Source organism: Equus asinus, chromosome 1 (genome assembly GCF_041296235.1).
Source record: "Equus asinus isolate D_3611 breed Donkey chromosome 1, EquAss-T2T_v2, whole genome shotgun sequence".
In the NCBI taxonomy this organism is placed as follows: Eukaryota; Metazoa; Chordata; class Mammalia; order Perissodactyla; family Equidae; genus Equus; species Equus asinus.
This window is the reverse complement of record NC_091790.1, coordinates 141186456-141210769: the sequence shown is the minus strand read 5'-3', so window position 1 is coordinate 141210769 and position 24314 is coordinate 141186456. Positions and strand designations below refer to the sequence as shown.

At 37.0% G+C, this 24314-nt stretch overlaps 1 protein-coding gene and 1 long non-coding RNA gene across 2 annotated transcripts in view; one reads left to right on the top strand and one right to left on the bottom strand.

Annotated features, from left to right (window-relative positions):
- Positions 1-14332, top strand: part of LOC123284430 (uncharacterized) — a 154840-nt gene extending 140508 nt beyond the window's left edge. Inside the window, exon 4 of the long non-coding RNA XR_011503186.1 lies at positions 12482-14332. This is a non-coding gene — a long non-coding RNA (uncharacterized lncRNA). The remainder of the gene's footprint in view (positions 1-12481) is intronic.
- Positions 1-24314, bottom strand: part of UMAD1 (UBAP1-MVB12-associated (UMA) domain containing 1) — a 210870-nt gene that overhangs the window by 59395 nt on the left and 127161 nt on the right. Inside the window, exon 3 of the mRNA XM_014854392.3 lies at positions 12695-12774. Within this exon, the coding sequence (XP_014709878.3) occupies positions 12695-12774 (80 nt within the window). The remainder of the gene's footprint in view (positions 1-12694; positions 12775-24314) is intronic.

Genomic DNA, 24314 nt, shown 5'->3' with positions numbered 1-24314 from the left:
TGTGTGACCTTGGGGAACCGATATTCTTCTGCTTTGGTTTCTTCCTCTATAAAATATATAGTCTACCTCATCTGTGAAAATTAATGAGATAATATATATAAAGTTCCTACCAGCACCATGCCTAGCTTACCGTTGATTCAAAAGATAATATAAAGTACATGTCCTTTGTTATTTTCCATCCCCCTTTGACTACTCAAAGACTTCCTCCCTCCAAATAGAATCCAGTTATCACCAATAGGTGTTTCTCTCTGCTTCTCCACCCCTACTCATGTCTACTGTTGGAAAAATGAAGCTTCTAAAAGCAAAATAAGTTGATCTCTATAAGAGAGACTTCTTGCAGTCTATCCAATATTCATCTTCCCTTTCCTCCCCATTATTGAGCTCTGATTTTGCTGGGAGAGCGGAGTACCAAGCTACAAACCTTTCCCAGGCTCCTTTCCCACTAGGGGTGGCCGTGTGACACAATATGGCCAGTAAAACTCTTGTCAGATATTTTTTGGAAGGTTTCTGGACACAAGTACTTTTATTCTCCCTTCCCTGTCTTTCCAACTTCTTGGAAAGTGAATATGATGGCTGGAGCTGCAATAGCTATCTTGCTACTATGAGGAAAAGATCAAGACTCATAAGACAATGGCCTTGACATACTTGAGCTCCTGAAAAAATGCTTCCACCACCTTCCACCAGACTTCTAATCATATTGGAAAAATAAAGTTCTAAATTTATGCCACTGCCTTTCAGGTCTCTGTAAGTCTCAGCTAGGCACAATTTCAAATTGATTTAACCCCTTCAACCTTACTTTGGCATGATTTTCAAGGCATTACCCATAATTTCCTTCCAATTTAAAAAGAAACTAACACTTATCAAGTGTCCAGTTTATGTCAGACACTGTGTATATAGACATAATATTATATGTTGACTCACTGAATTCTTACTGTAACGCTGCAAGGTAAGTATTGCCATTCCCATTTTACAGCAAAGGGACAGGAAGATCTAAGATTCTAAGTACTTTATAAAAGGTACCATTGGGGTACATGGTGAAGCTAAAATCCGAGCTCCATGTCTCTCAGATGATAAAGTTCATGTTCTGGCAGCTATCCATGCTACTGCAGGGGTTCTGGGAATTCTCTACTCTAAGGAACCATTACTCCCAAGGCAATGTCTTTCTAAATTAGGTAGTCACTTTGCCTTGGTCTTCCATACTGATATCTAAAATCCAACTGGTAAACCAACTAAAAAGTATATCTAGAGCATGAAAAAAAGTGTGTGTAGAGTGTGGTTGTTGAGTTTGCACGCTCCCCTCCAGCAGCCCGGGGGTCATGGGTTCGGATCCCAGGCGGGGACCTACATACCGCTCTCCAAGTCATGTGGTGGCAGCATTCCACATACAAAGCAGAGGAAGACTGGCACAAATGTTAGCACAGGGCCAATCTTCCTCACCCGCCCCCCCCAAAAAAGCGTATGTAGGAGACCATGAAAGACCATGAAGTGGTTGATGTGGCAAGTAGTGAGAGTTACAGGTCCCTGAGGTACACCCTGCCTAAAGCAACTGGACAAAGTTGATGATCCAGAAAGGAGGCGCCTTTCACCTGTGTCCTCCAGTCAACAAGGACCCCGAAGAAATCACATTAGACTGGAGATTATCCGTGAGCCTGAGGCATGGGAAAGAGAGGCTAAGTAAGGTGCCCAGCGTCACACACATTCTCACAGTAAAAAAAAACCTCATGTATAATTTTATCACATATGATTTTTGTAAAAGAAAATTAAAATTGGGAGTTATGTATACCATTTATAACTTATTAAACTAAAAGGCACATTTTAAATATAAACTTATTTTATACAAGTATTACATAAATATATTTATATACATATGTGCACATTTTAATGCTTTCTTCTACACAATCTGAAACAGCTAATAAGATTCACAATAAATTTAAAAATCATGTCCAGAAAAAATATAAAATAGGAGCATGAGATAGGAAAATAAGGTATGCAGATACAAATCCTACAAGGTCCTAAATAATTAGTAAAACTGAGATGTAAATTTAGGTCCTAGCCTCCTCCTGCCAAAGGAAAATGGAAGAAGTGATTAGATACAAAATTCACAATGGCCGTGAGACAAAGAGAATATTACCACCTCAAGAAAAACAAAGTATTTTCTGTTAGTATAAAAGCAGTAAGAAATCAGAAGACCTAAGTGGGACTTCACACAGGGGAAAGTGTGTAACGTAGTAGACAATGTCTTAGTAATTCCCCCATAATAAATGTCATAGTGTATTCCACACAACAGTTTCTCAGAGTTATTCAATCAAGCTGAAAACCAGCTCAGGGAAGGCAATCTGTACAGGACTAAGGCAATGAGATAGAAATATACAGCTCTCTGATGGGCTGGTTTGATCTAGTAACAAATCCCAGAATATCTAGAGGAACAAATAGACAGCATGTTCTTCAAATTATTCTCTAACCAAAGCCAACTTAAGAAGTAGGATTATGCAACAGTTTACTGACTCTTTTCAATTCAGAAGTTCTGAGAAACTTTTCATGGGCTTTTTATTATTATTAAATGTTATTTCAGTCCACTGTCGCCGGGTTCTTAGGTAGAGTATATACTGGTTTTTTCTCTTTCTCCGAGTGCATAAAAAGGCAGAGAAGATGTAGGTTGCTATTACTTAAAAAAAAATTACGGCATTTAGCTTTTACATTAGAAGGTTCTAGTACATACACTTTCTATTATACAACTGACGTGAGAGAAAATTTATGAATTCACACCCATCATTTTTTTCAAGTAATTTTATTGGGATCATAATGGTTTATAACATTGTGTAATTGCAGGTGTACACTATTGTTTATAATATTTTTTTAACGAAAAGGCAACATGTCAAAGGCATGTTCCTAAGAATATGACTTCTCAAAAGTGGACATTAAACAGTCTTTGAATGGGTGGAAATTAATGTCAATTACTGAACAGAGTAGGAAGAATCCAGAAGTTGATTAAAAAGAAAAACAAAAAGACACACAGTAAGGAATGAGGCTGCTAGGTCTGGAAAGAAATGGAAAATCTACGTAAATTTAGCTGAGCTTAACTAAGGTGTAATTTTTCTCTATGTAGTCACATTGGTGCACTCTCATAAGCATATCCACAAAAAGGATCCTCAGTAAGGTACAAACTGGAATATTCAGAAAATGCCAATTAGACCAAATGCATACCTGCATGCTACTTTTCCACTGCAGAAAGAGTCAGATGAAATTTATCCTGCAAAAAGGAATCTCTGGTTGTGTGAAGACAACATAAATATGGTTGTGCTTTAATTTAAACTGTCTATATAGTCACAAGAAGTTACAACTGTAACGTGAACCAAAAGAGGAAAAAATAAGGACCATTTGCTACTAATTAAAAAACAGGGGATTAGAAAAAAGATGGCTGTGGGAAATAGAGAACAGTTGTTCTCCCAACATGGACCTCTCACCCTGCTGATTTTGTGGTTTTGAAAACTCCAAAAGTGAAAACTGGAAAAATGACAACAAAATGACTACCAAAATATAAGAGACTATTCTATCTGGTTTTTAAAATAATAATTCCTAAGTTGGAGAGAGAAAACTAGATTCACTAAGCAAAAAGCCAGGATTTCCACATTTTGGTTCCTCCTCCTAAACAAATAATAAACACACATATTGGATCTAATGTAGCTCCACGCAATGCAGTAACGTGGTTCCAGCTCTTTGATTCTAATTGCAATCAATTGTAGTGAATCAACAAATGAGGTGGGTGGTCAAAGTTATAGAACTTCAACAAACCAAGATTGCTAAAGTTAAATAAACAACATCATCGTCACTTTAAGCTACCTACCTTCACCAAGCAGAGTTACAAAAGCAGCAGGTTAGCGGGTTTCTGGCAAGGAATAATTGGTGCTGAGCAACAGACTGTGTACATGAGCAGAAACATTGCGTAAAACTCACATTACTGGCTTACCCACACCATATGTGCATTTTGGATGGGAACAGGGGCAGCTCTCATACACCTCACATAGTTTGGCCTCACTGGCTAGGATGAATGAACATTATGTTTCAGTGTGCTAGTTAACCCCAATGGAAGCCAGAAAATACCAGAATTATGACCTTTCAATTATAATTTTTTCCAGCAAAAGTGAAATTAGGACAAAGATGTAGTGGTAAAAAAATTACAAATTTGAAGTTACGCAAAAGATCTTTACAAATGCTGATACACATGCCTCAAGTTAATTCATCTTGCTAACGTTTTGAGCAATTAACCACCTATGCTAATCTGACTGTCAAATATAAAAGTCAAAAGTTTATAGATTTAAAGAAATAATAAAGTCAGTGTTTTAACTGTTCTTTACCAGTGGCCAAATTTATCATTTCCCAAGACAGACTCTGTAAGCAAGAGCAAGGATCTTAGAAGTCTGACAATTTATCTGCAAGGACTGTTGGACTATTCCTTCCTAACAAGCATGAAGCCTTGATTAATCAATGCCTAAAATCTTCATTATGCAGCAGATCGCCACCCCCGCCCCCGCCCCCATCAAAGTAGCAGTATAAAAGCTGGCATTTGGTGGCAAAATCCCAATTCACTTTCCAAAGACATAAAGAGCCAGAACTTCTGGGGAGGAAAAGATCTCAGACGCTGAATCTAATCCACCTACTTCACTGGCTAAGAATTGAAGCTGAAGAGAAGCTTAGCAACTTCTCCTAGATCACACACTTGGTGAGCAGAGGAGTCCAGGAAAAATGTACTTTCTACTATATTATATAGCCCAGTAATTCAAATGAAAATAAAGACCGGAGAAACGTACTCTACAAAATCTTCCCAAAAGGTATCTCGCATAGGAGGATAAACACATCGAAGAACTAAATTTACTGTTTAAATGACATAAAGAGGGCAATAATCCAGCTGTGCTTGACTTCCCAGTAAATCAGAAATTTGAGAGTTTAATATTAGGAGAAACAAAAAACAAAGATCCTCGCACTCATCTGATGAAATTGTATTCTCATAAACTAATTATTATAAAGGGAGAAATTAATATCTTCAAACTAAGAGTCTCTGCAGCATAGGTATAAAGTAAAAAGCAAGATTTTTAAACAAATTTAGACATGTTCAAACCAGTAGCCCACAACATTTTGGGGGGAGAAAAACATGAGTTTATAACTGATACAATGACACTGACAGTCAGGTTGATCAATGAGAGAAGTTTGGACCATATGATTTCTAATGAGATGTTCAGAATAACCTCCAAGTCACCTCACTCTTCTCCCTGCTGGAAAGGCCCCTGGGTGAGAGGACAGATGTTTTGACAAATCATGATCAGATGTAGTGCTCTGTGATCAACTAATTAAGGGATCTTAAACCTAAATGAGCCAAGGCAGGAAAGTACCAACATATATCCTAAAGATCATCCTCAATAGATTGCTCCACTGTTTTTATTGCCATACAAAATAATTCTTCTTAGTCAAAAACTGCCCTTGAGTGAAAATATGTTGTTTCCTCACCACCAACCTTACTATCATTTAAAATATAAGATATACTCATTATAGACAAATTGGAAAATCAGAACACTGGAAAGAATGATTTAATCCATCTATCTATCATCCCAAAGGCAACTACTCAATGTTTTCATGTATTACATCATCTTTTTCTGCACAGTTTTTACACAGCAGCAACATACTGTATATACAACCTTATACCTCATATTTTCAACTGAAATTATGAAACTAAGAGCCAACATTTTATTGAAAACTAATCATAAATTTCATTTATGAAAACTGAAAGATATTCCATTGAGTGGATTGCCATCCTTTTGCACATACAACTTCTTGTGGATTTGAAAGATTATTTCCTTAGAAGAGAATCCTAAAAGTGGAATTACTATCAAAGTATATTAACGTCTTCATGGTTCTTGATACCTCCTGCCAAAATGCTTCCCCAAAATGGTTGTACCAATTTAAACTGCCTTCTATATCAATACCCATTATTCCTGTATTTGGACTATGAATATCTTATGAGAATGAACAGTTTCATAATCATCTTTATAACCTCAATACTTTAAATTTATAAACTTATATACCATGTTATACTAAAAAATTCTTAAAACTGAAATCCTGGCATCCAGTACATGAATGTTTGCTGTTCTTGAAACTATTCTTGAGAATCACTCTCTCCAGTTACCTTTTTCCTATACCATGCAACCCCAATTCTTTTCTATACAGAATTCAGTTTTTAATGGGATAACTTTATTTCCCTTTTTAAGGAGTGGTAACCAAAGTCTATATCATATAGAATTCACAAAGCTCAAGAATATTTTCATTCATTGTAATGACGATCTGAAATAAAAGCAATAAGGAAATTAGTCCCTACAGTATCTGAAACCTCCTTTAGCTCTGCTAAAGGACCTAAGGGAAGTATGAAAACACATTAGAAGAAAAGTGAACATGTTTCACTAATATGTGCCTTCCATACTTTTTTCCAAAAATCACCTTTTGTTCCCTAAGTTACGGAACTATGAATTCCACATGTAACTCAGCTATTTACAAATACACAAAAAGTTACAAATACTGTATACTAGGTTGAAAAGTATAATTGAAATGAAATGACTTGAATAAATAATTAAACCCCCCAAATACTTAATTTACGTTCCAGGGATTCTAATATTATACACTTAATTTTAGAAAACATTTTGTTATTGTTGCCACTACCTTAGTTACTGTTTTTGTAATTGCTGTCTAATAAATTTCCTAGTAGAAACTGGCTGTAAGATTGTTTTAGGTCTTCATTAAGAAATTTATATTAAATATGCAATAAGCTACTTTGGTTAACAGACGGTGGGGGGGATATTAGTGTCACAGTTTATTATTAAAAATAATTTTTGTGTCTTCTGTCAGTATAACCACAGTAGTATCTCAATACCACCAGCTGATAATAATCTTTATAAATCCTAGTTTGCAGCTATACCATCTGTTAGTTATTATTTTATATGTGTCTCCATATGCATATGTGAATTAGTTGTCACTCAAGACAAACACACAAATGGAGCTGTGGTTTTGTAGGGAGTATTTTACTGGCTTGTGTTTGTATTTTGTTATCTTTAGGCCAGTGAACTAACTAAATAAACATTCCTCAATTTGGAGACCAAAAATAAATGGAAATTAAAAAATAATTTTTGTAGAACAACATAGGAAAGTTAACTTCAACAAACACTTAATCTAAAAGCAACAGTCATCAAAATTGCATTAAAAAATGAAATTTGCATATTTAGAGGTCTCAAAATATACCTACAAAAACAAAAAGAATAAGTCCACTAGTAAATTTGTAGCTAAGATAGTTCCAGTTTTCACAATATAAAACACTTTCCATGACCGAAGATTAGAAAAGAATGACTAATTACTTTCTTACTTGTAATGTTTATTCCCTGAAGAGATGAGTCATAATGGCAAAAACTCAAAACTGGCCCCCCATGAATCTGTGGGTTTATCCCCCTGAGCTGTAACAGGCTCCCAGACTAGCAGAAGGCAATAAGTAGCTGCAAAGTCATTACAACTCACTACCAAAAATCTACCCAGAAAGGCAACAAGAAAAAAAGAAGGGACAGAAGGAGGTGGATAATCCTCCAATTGGATAATTAGTTCCAACTTATAACATTTTCCTCAAGCGCTAGAGTCTAATGACTTTAATTTTAATAAGCCCAAACATGGGTTTATAGGAGCTCACACCCTACACACCAAAAACATGATGAATTCTGTTAAAAGTTACCAATGGCTCTTAAAACACACACTAAAGCACAATTTGAGAGAAACCATTTGATGACTAGATAGTTCAATCTTTCCTTAAGTTATCCTATTTTAGGTGATGACACTTTGGGATCATATACAGGGAATGCTAAAGTAGAAACAGTAGAAAATGATTAAAATCATCATTGAGAGAAACTAAATATTTAGGGACGGGGAGTGAAGAAGAGACAAACCTACTGAGAACTTAGGATTTTCTGGAATGAATGCTATATTATTTTCAGTTTCATGAAGTAAAAAGTCCCACTAATTACTTAATGCAACTAAATATGCTGCTTTTCATAGAGTCTTTTGTGTAAAAGTATTAAAATATCTCATAATCCAACTCCGTAAAAATTAACTTATTTGATGCCCAAACCAGATCTTTTTTCAAATTATATTTCGTCAAGAGGTTAGAAATTCCATGATGTTGGTGAGAGAGCCGTGCTTGGAGAAGGAACACAGCTCTGAAGCACACTTGGGCTGTAAAGTGTAAGGGAAAATATCACAGATGACTTAACAAAATATTTTAACTGCCATTAAAACTCGTGTAGACAGGCCCAGTTACATTCATGTTTTAACCCTTCATTATCTGTCATTGAGATTTACGTGTAGAAAGTAGTTTCACACCATGATTTGCTTCTGTTTTTCTAAAATGTTCTTAATGAAGGATTTCATTTTATAGGAATTTATCTTAATCATATAAAAATTAATTGTATAAATAGAAAAAATCTTTCATGGTTCAAAGCTCACTTAATGCCTTTCTTCACTCTCCCTAATGATATTTCTTCCTCCATCGAAATCTGTTACCTTTGTAGTTACGGGGTTTAACTTTATATTTTAGAGACTTGTGATGTTTTCTATTTTTCCAAGAATAGATTGAGAATTTCTGCTTCTATAATCACGGAGTCTTACATATCTTTATATCCTCTCCAGCCTATGTCCAACAATTCCTTGAAAATAGTAAGCAATCTATATGTTTGTCTGAAGTTGCCAAAAACCCTATTTTGGTATGCTAACCACTTTCTCCAAAGGGTCCTTAGAAAAGTGAGCTATATTTTGGCAACTAAGAGTGTTATTTTTAAGCTTATTGAACCCATACTAATTTTCCAAATATGTTCTCATAATAAATAATATTTCAACATTTCTTGTATAGTCATTAAAAATTAAAATATTGAGAATCTTTCCTGCTAGGTACAATAGTTACAGCTTCTTAATCAGATGTATATCTTTTAAACAACTAACTGAAAACATTACATTTTTCCTTGCTAATGTAGTAAGAGTGCCAAAAATAATGTAAATTAACAAATTTTTGAATGGGTAACTCATAAAAAATATAAGAAAAAATTTTTTTTCACAGTGAGAAAAAAATAACTGTGTTTATAATGTAAGGTGGAAAACAGATTTAATGAAGAGATTTACTCATAAGACAGCATTTGCAGAAGACCACTTATTTATTCATTTATCCATCCAGGAACCAGTGACAAGGCATCAATATCACTCCGCATGTGTCACAATATGTTAGTGGCTGAGGCTACAAAGCTAATTAAGGAACTCACACTATACTGAAGTCATACGACAACACAAGTAGTAAGAGGACACTGGCGTTCTCTCTGGCTGGGAGAGCTGGGAAAAGTGTTCACACAGCAGGTGACATTTGAATAAGATTTTCATTTTAAGCTTTATTCTGCAGGTTTCAAGGCATTTTGGGGGGCCTGCAATAACAAAACCTGCTGTTCTTTTTCAGAAAGGGATCTGGGAAGGAGACTGCTCATCTACTAACAGTCTAGTGAACAGAAGAGGACATAGTTGGAGTATAAGGAACCAGATTTGGAAGATATTTGTGGGGTAGAATCAATAGGATTTGATGACAGATTTGATAAAGGGGTGTGAGAGGAATGAGTCAAAAAAATGACATTTTTAGGCCTTTAAATTGGCAGACAGATGATGGCATAAAATGGAATCTAGATGATCAGTTAACAGGTATTTACTGAGCACCTTCTCTGTACCAGACACTTTTCTAGGCACAGAAAGTCTGTTTTCCTTCTAGTCAGAGGAGGCAGACAGTAAACAAATGAATAATCTGAGACAGTGATAAACTTGATGGAGAAATAAAACAGGGCTTTGTGATAGTGACTCGGCGGGGGGAAGAGATACTTTAGCTGAGATAGTCATGAAAAGTGACACTTGAATGAAGACCTGAATGATAAGGAGGCAGCCAAGAGAGAAGAAGGGATAGGAAATGCAAAGGCTGAGATGGTGAAGAGCTTAACATGATCGAGGCACAGAAAGGCGGCGGTAAGATGGGGATGGGGTTTGAGGGTATGGAGAGAAATGAGACTGGAGAACACATGGGGCTCCTTGTAGCCCACTGTAAGGAGCTTAGCGTTTATTCTAGCTACAGTGGGTGGCCAGCAGATTTGCAGTCAAGGAGGGATGTGATCTGATTTATATTTCTCTCTGCTGTGTGGAGAATGGACTGAAGGGGGAAGAATGGAGGCGGACAGTCCTGATGAAAGTGGTGGCTTAGATTCGGGTTCTAACAGTGCTGATGGTGAGAAGGGGTCAGATTCCCGGAGGTGGGGTGACAGGACTTACTGACGGACTGCATGTGGAGTGCGAGGGAAAGAGAAGAGCCAGGGGTACCTCAGGGGTTTTGAAGAGAGATGGTAAAAACTTGAGCAGACAGAAGCTTCTGGGTGGTGGGGCCAGGAATTAATAGTTCTTCTTTGGTCAAGCAAAGGCTGAACTGTCTAGAAATTTGTAAGGGGAATGGCATGTAGGCAGTTGGATCTAGTCTAGAGCTCAGGAGAGAGGTCTAGGTGCAGATGCTCTTTGGGAGTCATCGGCCTCTTCACAGAATTTCAAACCCTGAGACGGGATAAGACTCATCTTGACTGACCAAGGTAGAGTACGGATGAGGGGAGGCGGAGGACACGCAGCAATGTTTCTGTTTTTGCATTCATAAAGGAAAGGAATAAAAAAATTTATTTTAGACACTTAAGGTCAGGGTAAATGATTATTTGGCAAATAATTCTGCGGTCTGAAAGTATCTTAGTATTATCCTCTTGTACTGTGACTTAACTGTGTGGTCTCATATGTAGTCTCCCTGTTTCTTTCTTTTTTTTCTTTTTCTTTTTTGAGGAAGATTAGCCCTGAGCTAACTGCTGCCAATCCCCCTCTTTTTGCTGAGGAAGACTGGCCCTGAGCTAACATCCATGCCCATCTTCCTCTACTTTATATATGGGATGCCTGCCACAGCATGGCTTGTCATGAGGTGCCATGTTCGCACTTGGGATCTGAACCGGCGAACCTCAGGCCACGAAGCAGCGGAACGTGCACACTTAACCGCTGCGCCACTGGGCTGGCCCCTACTCTCCCTGTTTCTTTTTTGCTACATCAGTAAGCTCTCTAAGAGAAAACACTGTCTTGCCAGTGCCCAGCAACTATTCAGACAGAAGCCGCTTTTATCTGTTGTAGCAGGAGTATATAAATCCAGTCATAATTATTAAGAATTGATGGTATAATGGAGAGACTAGAAAGTAGCATAATAATGACCTAGTTTCAAATCTCAGAGGATCTGTTTTCAAAAGCTTCTTTCTTTAAGAATGATTGTTCAGAGTTGATTCATAGAATTCTTTCTATCAATGAATCAACTCTGAAGAATAATCGAGTTTCATAGACATTTCCAATGAATGACATAGTGAGGCCATTAAACTCAAGTTATCATGGATGATTTCTAAACCATCCTGGTGGTTCTTTCCCAAACCTTAAATACATCAACCTTTATTTTCTATCAAAGATGCTACCTATGGTCAGCACTCACTAAATGTTTGAATAAATGAAAGAGATCAAGCTGCTTCAATGTATAGGCTGGACATATTTCTTTGTCCTTGTAGCTGCTTTTCTTCCCTACTATATACTCAGCTCCTGCACAGTACCTTGAATACAGCCAGTGCTTAAGAAATATTTGTTGCATGCATGAATAAAAAACGAACGCACAGTTTTATGAGAAAGATGACTCGTTTTTTCCTCTACATCAATTTACTTACTGTGTCACTTCTTTTAGTAAGTTTTTTTCTTGAGTATAAAATATTTGTTCAAAAATCTGAACATAAAAAATAAAAATCTCTCTTCTTTAAATATTACTTTCTACTTATAATTCATGATTGTATCCACCAATTCTTTAACAAACCTCTTTGACTGCCTACACTGTGCTAGGCTTTGTGGATACCGTGATGAATCAGGTTCTGACCTCACTCTACTTGTATGCGGCAATATCCTCACGGGCTACAAGCAGAATATAAGTAGAGGTGTGTCACCATGTGGAAAGTTTCGAAATTCATGGATAGCCCGTCTACCGTAACAATGAACCCTAAGTCTTAAGAATGATTATTCAGTGATTGAGTAACGTTAGTATGTTTCTACATAGTATAAAAAAGTATCCTAACGACATTTTCAAGTACCTCAAGGAGCAAATAGTTTTCTCACATGGAAGAGAACAAATACCCTAGCCTCTTTTGAATGATATCAAGGAGTGCACTTTGGTGCTGGGAATGGTAATGTAATATAGTTCTGAAGAGATTATTTTCAAACCTTTCTCTATAGGTTCATATATTATCTATTTATTCAAATGTATTAAAAAATAATCACTCAAAAATAGTTCAAATGTTTTAACTCAAGTGCTCTATGCCTCTTCTTTCAACAGGGTGTTTCCACTTCCAGCACAAGGAAAAGCTTAGCACTTGAGAACTCATTCCTGGGACTGCCAGCCCCTGACTTTCAGCAGATCACCTGTTTCTTGGTATCGAGGCACCTGTCTGCACGGCAATAGAGTAGAAGTTACTGTCTATCCTCAGAGAAATACATACGCATAGTGCTGTTCAGTTTCACCTCAAAGGACTCAGTGAGTTTCACTTACCTCCAAAAGTTGGCTGCCTTCTCCTTCTCCTTCTGAACTTTTACCTCTTGCTGCGACTCTTTGCTCATTTGCTGTATCTTCTATGAAGCAAAAGCAAAAACCAAAAACAAAACAACTTTATCATTGAGGCCAAACTGTCTTCTATTTATTTGAAATATCTTTGGATATTATATTTTTCAAATTATGAAAGCAACTATTATTTCCTTTGTTACTAAGTAAATAAGTGAGTTTTTAGGAACAGTAATTTTACAGAGGTCTCATAAATCATCCATAAATACATAAACATACAACCTAAACCAGAAATGTCTCCTGCTTTCTATAGGTTTACTCTGGAAAAATCAAGCAAATTCACATTTCGTAAATCAAGTCATATTTCAAATAAGCTAGGAAAGCTGACAACTTAAAGAAAATAAGGCAAATTATTTTCAAATTAAAAGTCTTTATAATATGAATAACTGTCTTCCAAATTAGTTTTTTATAAGGTTTACTCTTTATAAATTTTTATTTGTGTCCCTGTGGATTTGCCTCAGAGCAGATATATATGTTTGTATGTAATAATTAACCAAATGTCAGACAATCTTTACAGCAGGAAAGAAAAATGAACAAATTCATAAATTAGCCTTCAGTTAATACTTTGATTCCTAAGGCTGGAGCCTGGGTGGGTCATACAACTAAATGAAGCTGGTGACTAGGCTGGCTCCAATGACACAGGGCAAACACAAATATAGTTAGGTAAGTATAAGCATAATTTAACTTATTAATGGCCTATTTTAAATATATTAATTATCACTAATGATCTATGATTAACACATGGTAAGTAAAGAAACAATTAGCCTACTTCTTTAAAGCATGATGAGAGGCTAATTCAGTAATTTGTAAACTGCTCTTCCCATAAAATTAACCCAGCTCAGGAATGTCCACAACAGTGAAGATTACAAAATTTGTAGGTGATAACTTGGCTGACACTAAAGATTAGGAATTTTGGCTAAACTTAACTTTTCCATATGAAACGCAAAAGTTTACTTTACCAATGGCTATACTCAAGAAAGAGCCTCATGAAAATTTTAAAGGACTAAATAAAATTCTGTTAAATTCTAAAATCATGAAGCAAGAATTAAATTGGTCATTGATTTACTTAAGATAGTAGTTATTTTACTTAAGATAAACTAACTCCCTTAAATGTTTAAAATCCATGTACGTCAATGCACATTCCAGCCTATAAGCTTTGTTTTCAGCTGTGTGCAACCTTATTATTGTTGGGTGGGCCCCAACATGTAAGAGGTGTTCCATAAATACTAGCTGAATAAATTAGTGAACTTCTCTTTAGAGTTTCCAGACTGTAAAACTGTGACAAAATAATACTAAATGGTATGTAATAAAAACTTCATTTCAGCAAACAGTTAGTGTCTTTCTTCTAAAATTTATTTGTGAAACTTAAAAGGCTAATTTATTAAATACCACTATGTTACTAGTGACTCATAATTTTAAAAACAGTTAATGATTCTAAAAAATCATATTTAAACAAAAGCACTAGCAACTTTTGGGTTATGTCTATAGGATAATAAAATTAATACTTGTTAAATGAAAACTTAAATCAATCTAATTTTTAATATATTAAAATACAACATTAAGGATGTCAAAAACTATTTTGATTGATTTTTTAAGTGATTGTTTCAAGTGACCACTATTGGCATATCAGGATGAGCCTTATTTTCAGAAATCCCTCTTCACTGATAGTTAGGGATAAGATAATCAACCCCCAATTTACAGGTAGCAGAACCAATGCACAAGGAGTTTAGTTTGCTTGGTTATAGGCATGAGAACACGGCAGCACGAGCGGCCAAGGTAATGCACGTCTCTGTACAACGAGGTCAAGGTGTGTTTAATAACTCACATGAATGATATGTTCATAAGAAAATATGCATCACCCAATACGAAAGGTCATTTACTCAGGAAACATTCTTTGCCTTTTCAAATGATTATTGCTCCAACCCACAGCCACACAAACACCGTATTTGGCTAAAATCATTCGGCACAAAGTCTGTGTGTCCTTTGCCATTTTCTGATTTCAAGATGTGTATCTATACAAAACTTTCTCCATTTCTCTCTACTGTTTGAATAACCAGAAAGGTTATCAGCCAATGTTCTTGACATCACACAACACATCTGCCTGGAAGCGACTATGGAATCACTATTTACTCAAATGCCATTTCTGGCGATGACTCAGACAGGACAATAACTGATTACAAGGAACTATGCCATCTGCAAGATTATTCTCTATAAACAAAGGCACAAAATGAAAACTACACAAACAACAAACAGAAAAGAACAGGTCACAAAGAAATATAGTTTTTGAAGTTTTTTCCCTCCCACTTGAAAACAATTGTATAATGGTAAAAATTCAGTTATTTTCTCCATTTTTTTATAACACACATGAAAGTTGGATACTGTAACAATAAATGAAGATGCATATGACAAATGTGAAATAAGGTACTTTGGTTTTCAAACACCAGTTAAGTCTGGATTCTAAAATTTCATTTGAAAGTCAGCTGTTTAAAAAGAACAAAAGCAACCAACATTTTCACAGTACTTTACATCCATAAAACCTTTTTTATGACAGCACATTTGACTCTCACTATGGTGTAATAAGACATCCTCCCCATCTCCCAACCCTCCAGTTTACAGGCAAGTGAACCCTAAGGGGCAGAGGCAGTCAGTGACCAGCCCGAGGTCTCCCAGGTAGAAGGCAGTCACAGTGGGAGCAGATCCGGGTCTCCTGGCATCCCAGGATTCCGTGGAAGGTCTTAATGATGGGGGCTGAGATGGGAGGAATCAAGTCTCTGAGTTGCAGAACAGGGTGTGAACTGAAGAGCCTGGGGCTCTGAAAGGGAGCTTTGAAGGCAGAATCTTGTGCTGGTCCAACCCTCTGGGCCCCTAGACATTTCTCTGCTCCTTTTTTCTTCCATAGGCCCCATGGATTATCTGTTCTCTTCCCTTTCCACTGAGGATGCCAAATACTTCTGACCAGAGCAAGCCTCTGTCCTTCCTTCCGGGCCTTCAAAGCAAACACACAATCCCCTTAATACTTTTCCAGAAGTTTGTAAGGCTAGAAACAATTCTACAAGAAGCAAAATCCCTCCTATACTACAACCATGCAACATGCACTTTTCTTGGTTTAAAGTGTTTTTATTTAGAGGGAGTTAATGAAAAGGCTATATATACATAGTAATGAAACTCTTTCAGAACTTAAAGGACTGAAGTGAAATTTATACATTAGATTAGGGTTTGGCAAATTTTTTCTGTAAAGGGCTAGATAGTAAAATTTTAGGCTTTGTGGGCCATATTGTCCCTGTTGCAACTTCTCAACTCTGCCATCGTAGCCGAGAGCAGCTACAGACAATATAGAAACCAACGAGTGTGGCTGTGTTCAATAAAACTTCATTTGCAAAACAGGTGTCAGGCTGTAGTTTTTCTCTCTCTGTTTGAGAAAATATATGTACCCCACCGTTTCTAGGGTAAAAAGCTGAATTACATTTGAGTTACATAAGGAGATAAGAAAGGGACAGTCATTGGAGTATCATCAAGATCCCATTCTACTGGGTGAACTGGGTGGAGGGAGGGGAGAAATGGTAAAGATTGGGCTCTAGGTGAAGACAGGGCTCAAGTCAGCCAGAGGAGACTTATTGCGGGGGGCGGTGAGGGAGCACCCCCACTCCTTAGGCCTCCTTCAGTGCAGAGGAAGCTCTACTAACGTTCACCCCAGGCCTCCCCCCACTCTCCAGTCCATGGGTTGGTAACGTGGGAGTACTTGGCTGCACAGGGTTCTGTCCCTCTCTCTCCCCTTTCTCTTGAGAATGGGAGGACCACAGAGAGACGTGGCTCTATCTGATCTGACCCTCCACAGGGACCTCCTTCCACTTGAGGAAGCCTGTCCCAGCCAAGCATATCCCGTAACTGGATGGAGCTCAATCTAATCCTGGGGTTCCGATTAGGAAAACATTTGCTCCTTGATAGAAGCCACATTCTTCAACACCAGCTTTATAGGCAATAAAGATGAGAACTGGTCTCTATCTGTGTTTTCCTCCCTCTAAATTGACCAGATCTTATCTGGGGAAGAAGGGTGTTATTACTGCACTGCCCTAGAGCCCAACAGGGCTGAGAATGGGCTGGGGTGGACAGGGTTGGAGCCTGACTGTATAGGAAAAGTTGTGAGTACAGAAAACTGTTTTCTTTCTTTTCTTTAATTAGAGAGGAATTATCTAGAACTCCATATCTAAGAATGCAGTCTACAAAACACTAGTTTCAAGTGGTTCACAGGGAAAAAAATATTTCTGTGGTCAAAAGTATGAGAAAAACCTGCAGAATGTGTTCCCTTCCAGTTGATTTCCAATGTACTTTAATGTGTTAAAGGCTCTGAGAAATTCCTCAGTAAAGGAACTTTAAATTTTTTTTCACAATGTATTTGACTAGGGAGCCATTTTATTCACCTGATACCTATTAAACATCTTCCAGAGGTCTATGAACACAATATGAGGAATGCTGATATAACATTTCTAAAGTTGAAATTGATTATGAAATATATTATTTTTACCTGACTCTTGAGAAGACCCTCAACGTTGCCAAATTTGTTATTTAGCTTTTGAACATTCCTTTTACACAATGCTAACCCATGCTTATTTTCCTTTAGTTGATTCTTTTCACAACTCCCTGTTAATTCATTCAATTGCATTTGAGGCAGACCAGCAGTATGTGACTATATTCTATGACATAACTTTGATTCCAGAATAGCTGATAATCTACAGAGGAGAAAAGGATAGCCAGGCACCTTGAAGACACAGGAGAAACCCCCAGTCCTCAGAAATCTCTCCACCAATTAGAGATTCATTAGGGTTAATGAGCTCCTCTTTTAAATGCAAATACCATCTGGGAGTGCTTGCTTATTAGTCATTCACCAAGTGAAGTAGTGGAAAGAACAGTGGAATGGCCACTCCATTAACTCCTTTTCATTCTTCAGTCACACACTCATTATACAAGGCAGCCTGGCACTGTGGCAAGAGAATGCCTTTGGCATCTGACAGAACTCGACCCAAATCCTTTACCAAATCCATGACCTTGTGCAAGTTAAACTTCTCAGAGCCTCAATTTCCTCATCTGGAAAATGGGAATATGATACATAACAAGCTGTTATAAAGATTAAATGAGAACATGGTAAATGCTAATTACAGAGAAGGGAGAAGGGTTTGGGCAAGACAAATGTTTTGTCATAAGTCTTAGCGTCAACTGCTATTCTGCCCTTGTCAGGTAGCTGTTGCCGTTATCTTCAGCATAGGAGAGGCGATAGGAGAGGGCGGCACACGTAATCTCATTTAGTGCTCAAGGCAGTGTTGTGAGGTAGGCTTTACTGTATCCATTTAAGAATGGCAGGCCTGGTGTTGGAATCCAAGTCCACTGACAATGCCAAATCATTACATAATGTGCTGCTTCCCATTATTTATCAAAACTTGAGTGAACTTATCCAACTCAGTTTAATACACTTTACATTTAAGTCTCCTTCAGTTTAGTTTTCCCTTCCACTCCTTCCATTACTGTCAACTTACTCCCCATTTTCCACTAGAATGAAGAGAAGAGGAACAGAGAGAAAGCAAAAGTACTAATAGCTGAAGACAGGCTCTGCCCAGGAGCCTGTTGCTGTCGGCTCAAGATTGTGATGACAATTCTTATAACCCCACAAGAAAATGAGCCAAGAATAAGAATAGCTGAGCTGTAGAGGGAGGAAGGCAGTTAGCAAACAAATGCAGGAAAAGGTTCAAGTTGACCAGGAATTAAAGAAAAGCAAATTAAAATAGCTCCAAGAACATACTAAATTCAGGTGTAAAATTATTACACCCAAAATTCACTAAGGATGGAGTACAACTAACACACTGGCATCATTCCTAATGAAACTGTGATTTGACTGTATGTATGTGTGTGTGCGGGGGGGGGCAACAAGAAAAATAATTCTACACACACTCACTAAGGGCTTATAAAACGAATTATAAATGGTTGTAAAATACGAAGAAAGTTTTAAATTAAGGGTTCAATTGAACAGCCAATCTACTTTAAATTAGTGTGACTCTTAATTTTAATACATATTTATACACAATTTGTAGGCATCACGTTAGATTTTAACCTTATGACTGCTGTTAAAATCACACAGTTAAAACCGTGCTTACTACTTGAAAAGCTTTGGGTCATACTGAATACTTACAGGCATTTACTGGGGGAAGTAAGAATACCAGCAAATCTGACTGAGGTCAGACCCACTGATCAGTCCTGGCCTGCTCTTAATTAACTTCCCTTGGGACTCCACAGATGTCTTAGGTCTGAGTCTTGTTACTTTGTAGTTATGGGTAATAATTTTTCTGGAAAATCTTAAGGCAATCCAAAAACATCAATTAAGTACTTAACACTATGTTAAACAGTTAAACCTAGACTTTCTTAATTTTAGGCCAAAAGATTAGAAACCCAAAAGGCCAAATTAATTTTGCACACGCACATTTGTGCGATATTGTATCATGCTGTACAAACTGGCCTTTGAAGGTTTTTTGTTAATCTTCCCTAAATCAGAGTAAATTTATATACTGCAAGGGTAAATTGAGGTGACCATTCCTGACCCTGGATCTCAAGATACGGCTAAAAGAAAGTTCCATAAAGGGCTGCTCTGAGCAGTCCACTGACAACAGGTTCTACAGGCTCTGCTAAAAACAAACAGACTGACACAAAAAGGATTTTCAGTGTGTATAGCCTGAAGCCTAAATTTGTAAACAGAAAAAAATATAGCCACACTCTACCAGGTTATCTAGTCTCCTGAAACAAAGATTCAAATGTGCTGCCCGTTGTGGGTGAAGATGATGGAATGGATCCATCACCAGTAATGCAAACCTAGGTTGGAGATGCATTGCCAAGTCACTCACACTGAGGGCTGTTCAGTCTCTTTTCCAACCAACAGAAATGTGAAATTACTGATTGGTGTTAGGAGTTCCGCTCAGCCAGTTTTCAACATAGAAAAATAAGTGGGCCCATGAGACCAAATGGGTGTTTCATCCTGTAGCATCGATTGGTCCCATCAGATATTATGTACGTAAGCTTCTCAATCTCTTGAAATTGAGTTCTTAGATTGATAAAAGAATTGTAGTGTAACAGAAAACTGCAAAGCAAGTTTCTAGCAGAAATAATAAATGCAGTATATGAAATATAATCAGTTTCAAGTTAAGTTTCATTCATTCAAGAAATATTTGTTAAACACCTACCACATGCCATATGTCATGCTGGGCACCATGTGAACACAGCAATACCATCCCTGCCCTCACAGTGTTTACATCCTAGAGGGGATTTCAACCAAGAAATGAAAATCACAAAATCTGGTTGTAGAAATGAGCCAAAATTAAAAATCATGGGAGTACCAAATCAGTTAAGGAACAGAAATTTGTATAGAGCACACTGGAAAAGGTGGCCAGCTATAACAAAAACAAGCTTCCTTATTAGGCTCCTTTCACTTAAAAAAAGAAAAAAATATATATCATTAGTCAGTATCATTACTTTTAATGAAAGTCAAATATCAAATATGCTGTTACATCACACAAAAGTTTGAAGAGAATATTTCTGAAAATACACCAAAGTTATTTGAAGAAAAGCTGATATTAAAAAAAAATAAATCACTTACAAATCACAGGTCACAATTAGAAGCAAAGCCACACATAGTGGATATGGTAAGGTGGCAGGATGTGATAACTAGATGAAGACAGAATTTGATTTCAAAATGCAAAAGAAGCTGGTTGATTTTATTGAAGATGTCATATTTGTCATTCAGTTATACAATAGAAATGTGTGAAATGACTGTTCTCACATAGTATATTGGGTCACAATATACTATGTCATATTTAAAATGTTCATGTAAGAAAAGAAATTTGGTCCCTTTAAGAACTCAGGTAAACCTAAACACCACAAGGCCTGAGGGAGGAAGTCCTGGCCCTTTCGCTGGCCAGCTGACTGCAAGCAGGCGGACAGCAACAGTGAATCACCAGTTCACATCCTGAGCAAGAAGGACCCTGAACGGGCCCAGATCAAAGTTTAAGGTTGCAAACTCAGGACTGCCCATCCTTTGCAATATTTATGGAACTTTCATTTGGGCTACAATACACAGACGGAGTGGAAGAGAAAGCGAGTCATGGGCTAGCCTGGGATGAATGTGCCCCAAAGGAAAGTTGGGGCTGAAAGAAGCAGAGAGCAGGGCCTTCATATGCATAAACAGAGGTCAATTCTGAGATCTCTCCTTGCCAGTGGGGCAGCGCATATCACATTTCCATGTGTGTAGGAATTACCTGGAGTGCAAATTCCTGAGTCTCACAAGAGATTCAGACTTGTGAAGTCTGGTGAAGGGCCTAAAACTCTAAATTTTTAGTAAGCATTCCAGGAGATTCTAATGCAGGTGGTTCATGGACAACACTTCAAGAAACACTGAAGCAGACTGAGAGAACCTACATGGCTGACAGATTATATCTGCCTCATTTCTGGAATGATTATCCTCTCCTTCCTTCTCTCCTTCCCTCCCACATAGTTTAAATATTTAGAGAGTACATATATCTGTGCTAAGGTTGAGGCCCAATAAGGTAAGTTCCCAAAAGAATCAAAAGCAGGGTCTTAAAGAAATATTTGTACATCTATGTTCACAGCATTATTCACAAGAGCCAAAAGGTGGAATCGACCCAAGTGTCCATCAAGAGATGAAGGGATAAACAAAATGTGATATTTATACATATATATTTATATATAATAGAATATTATTCAGCCTTAAAAGATAGAAATTCTGACATAGGCTGTAACATGGATGAACCTCGAAGACAATACCAAGTAAAATAAGTCAGGCACGAAAAGACAAATACTGTATGATTCCATTTATATGAGGCACCTAGAATAGTCAAATTCATAGAGACAGAAAGTAGAATGATGGTTGCCAGGGGCTGGGGGTGTCGTAGAAAGTTGTTGTTTAAGGGGTACAGACTTTAAGTTGTGCAAGGTGAAAAGAATTCTGGAGATTGGTTTAAAACACTGTGAGTGTACTTAACACTACTGAAATATACACATAAAAATGGTTAAAATGGTAAAACATGTATTTTACTGTACAATTAAATATATAAACTTTAAACAGTAGATGTGTTACCCTCTATTTAGAACAATAAAATGGTGGAACTTAAAGATAAGACTACTACTAGTCAATACTACATTTTACAATTTATTTTAGTTTTGTTCTGTGTTTACATACAGATGTTATAATTAGTCTTTATTCCATATTCACAGTTATTTTAATAAATTTATATATATATTTAAAGAAAAAAGGAAAAATCAAGTGAAGGAAAATGTTTCTTTCTCTCCACTAAGAACTGGTTAGGGCTCAATAAAGGGCCTGGCTACAAGAAACAGTTTGACCAGCTGCCCAGTTACAATGCATTGCAGTAAAAAAATAATAAACAATATAAGGAGAGCACACTTCAGCCACTCTGCACTAGTACAATAATGTTGTTTCTGCTGATGTGTATCTGAAAGCTTACTTGTACTTACATTACCAGGTAAACAACATGTGTTACTGATACTGAATACTGATATGATATACTTTAAAAAGTTCTCAACTGCTGGTTATAAAAATTGAAATTTTTGTATAACTTGAATCAAGAAATACAAAACATGAAGTACTGGATAAACAGAGAAAGCACTGTTATAGATTATGCAAAACCTCAGAGCTAATATGTGGATCCTTTAATGATCTAAAGCAAAATATCTAAACTTCCTCTAAATAAGAGATATTTTTCAATCCCCTTGAAGCCTTAAAGTCTCTAGGATGGAGGAGAGGTTGCTGACAATACAATCCAGGAGTTTGGGGGAGGGGTTCCTTATCAACAGATAACTTCTTAGGTCCCTACTACTGGCTTGTGCTTCTTTGCCACAGAAATTCCACCAAATCTGAGGAGTTAAGGGAAGGAAAGAAGAGGAGAGTAACAGGATAGGAGGCAGTGGACAAATCAGATTTTGAGAACCTGCTTCTGGCAGATCCTAATCTAACAACGGGGGAACAATGAGCTCAGGAGCTCCAAAATAGGCTGAGAGCACAAAATCAGAAGAGTGTAAAAGCAAAAGCCCATTGAGAAGGAAGCAGCACCCTGGTGAGATGAGCAGGCGGCATAGTTAAAAAGTATGAGAATTTGCTTGAAGACAGGGTGAAAAGCGATGATGGAAAGAGCAAGGACAACTCTTTGCCTGAAACATTCCTGAACCCAGACGTCAACCTGCTAACATGTACTCAGTGTTCCCATCTCAGCTTCAACCTCACTCCCTCAGGCTCCCCAAGCGGAATCCACGCCCTCTTTACATGCTCCCATATGTTCTCACTCTTCTCCAAAGCACCGCACACATTTACAATCATTTAATTAGATGCACTCACTCGTTTAATAGCTGTTGTTCCCACTAGACTGTCAGTTCCACTAGGACAATGACATGCTTATTTTATTTGCCACAACATTCCCAGCAACTCGTTCAGTGTCTGGTACCAAGTATACACGTGGTAGGCCCTTATGAAATGGCTGTTTTCTGACTGATGCATTACAGCAACTAGGAGGGCATTAAGAGGAGAGTGGCAGATAGTCTAAGATAAATAAAAGTTTCTTATGAAACTATGGGATAAATAAAGGAAGCTGAAGAGGATGAACTATGATTGGTAAAAGGAAATAAGTTTATCAATAGCATTTAGAACCGGGTGAAAGGTAGAGAGGCTGAAAAAAAGCCGTAAGGAGAGATCAATAATCACAGCTCTAACGTAGTTTGGACAGGATTTCTGCAACGAGGAAGGACAAGGTAGACCAGCTGTCAGATGCTTGGAAACACTGCCCAGCAGTTTGTTACAGGTAGAAGAAAAAGGACAAAGAGTCAATAGTGACTTTGAAACCGGAGAAGAGAATTTACCAGATTCTACATAGTTACAGTGAGTTTGAGATAACTGCATGAAATAGAAGAGGTGGCTGCGATTCCAAAGGAACTCTGATAAAGTATTTTTTCTTACCTTATTGTATTTAATGCTGTATTTTTAAGTTTACTACTGATATGAACTCGAAAAATTTTAAAATATCTTCTTTAAAAAACATAGTACTACATCAGAAATTATTCTAATATATTTGTGACATTTTTAAAGTGCCTCTAAAAATAGTTGTAATGTTAAAAAAAATCTGCAGTTCTTTCAGTTTGCAAAGAAGGAATCACTAATTTCAGCACTGGTTAAACAGTAAAACCATTTGCCATTTTAAAGCTATGAAAATCATCTATCATTTACGTAATTTAAACTTACATTTCTATTTTATTACCAGCAAATTCCACAGTATTGCTCAGTTTCATAAGTTCCATATTCCTGAAATTAGGATTCATTTACTAAATCCCTACTATATATTTATATCTTCATAAAATCAGTGATTTCAAATAAATTCGGTAGTCTTCTAGGGGATGGTTCAGTGAAATCAGAATTCATCCGGAATGTGCCTAACTGCAACACATAAAAAAAAAGTTCCAATCTCCGATAACTTTATTCTAAAGTTTAAAG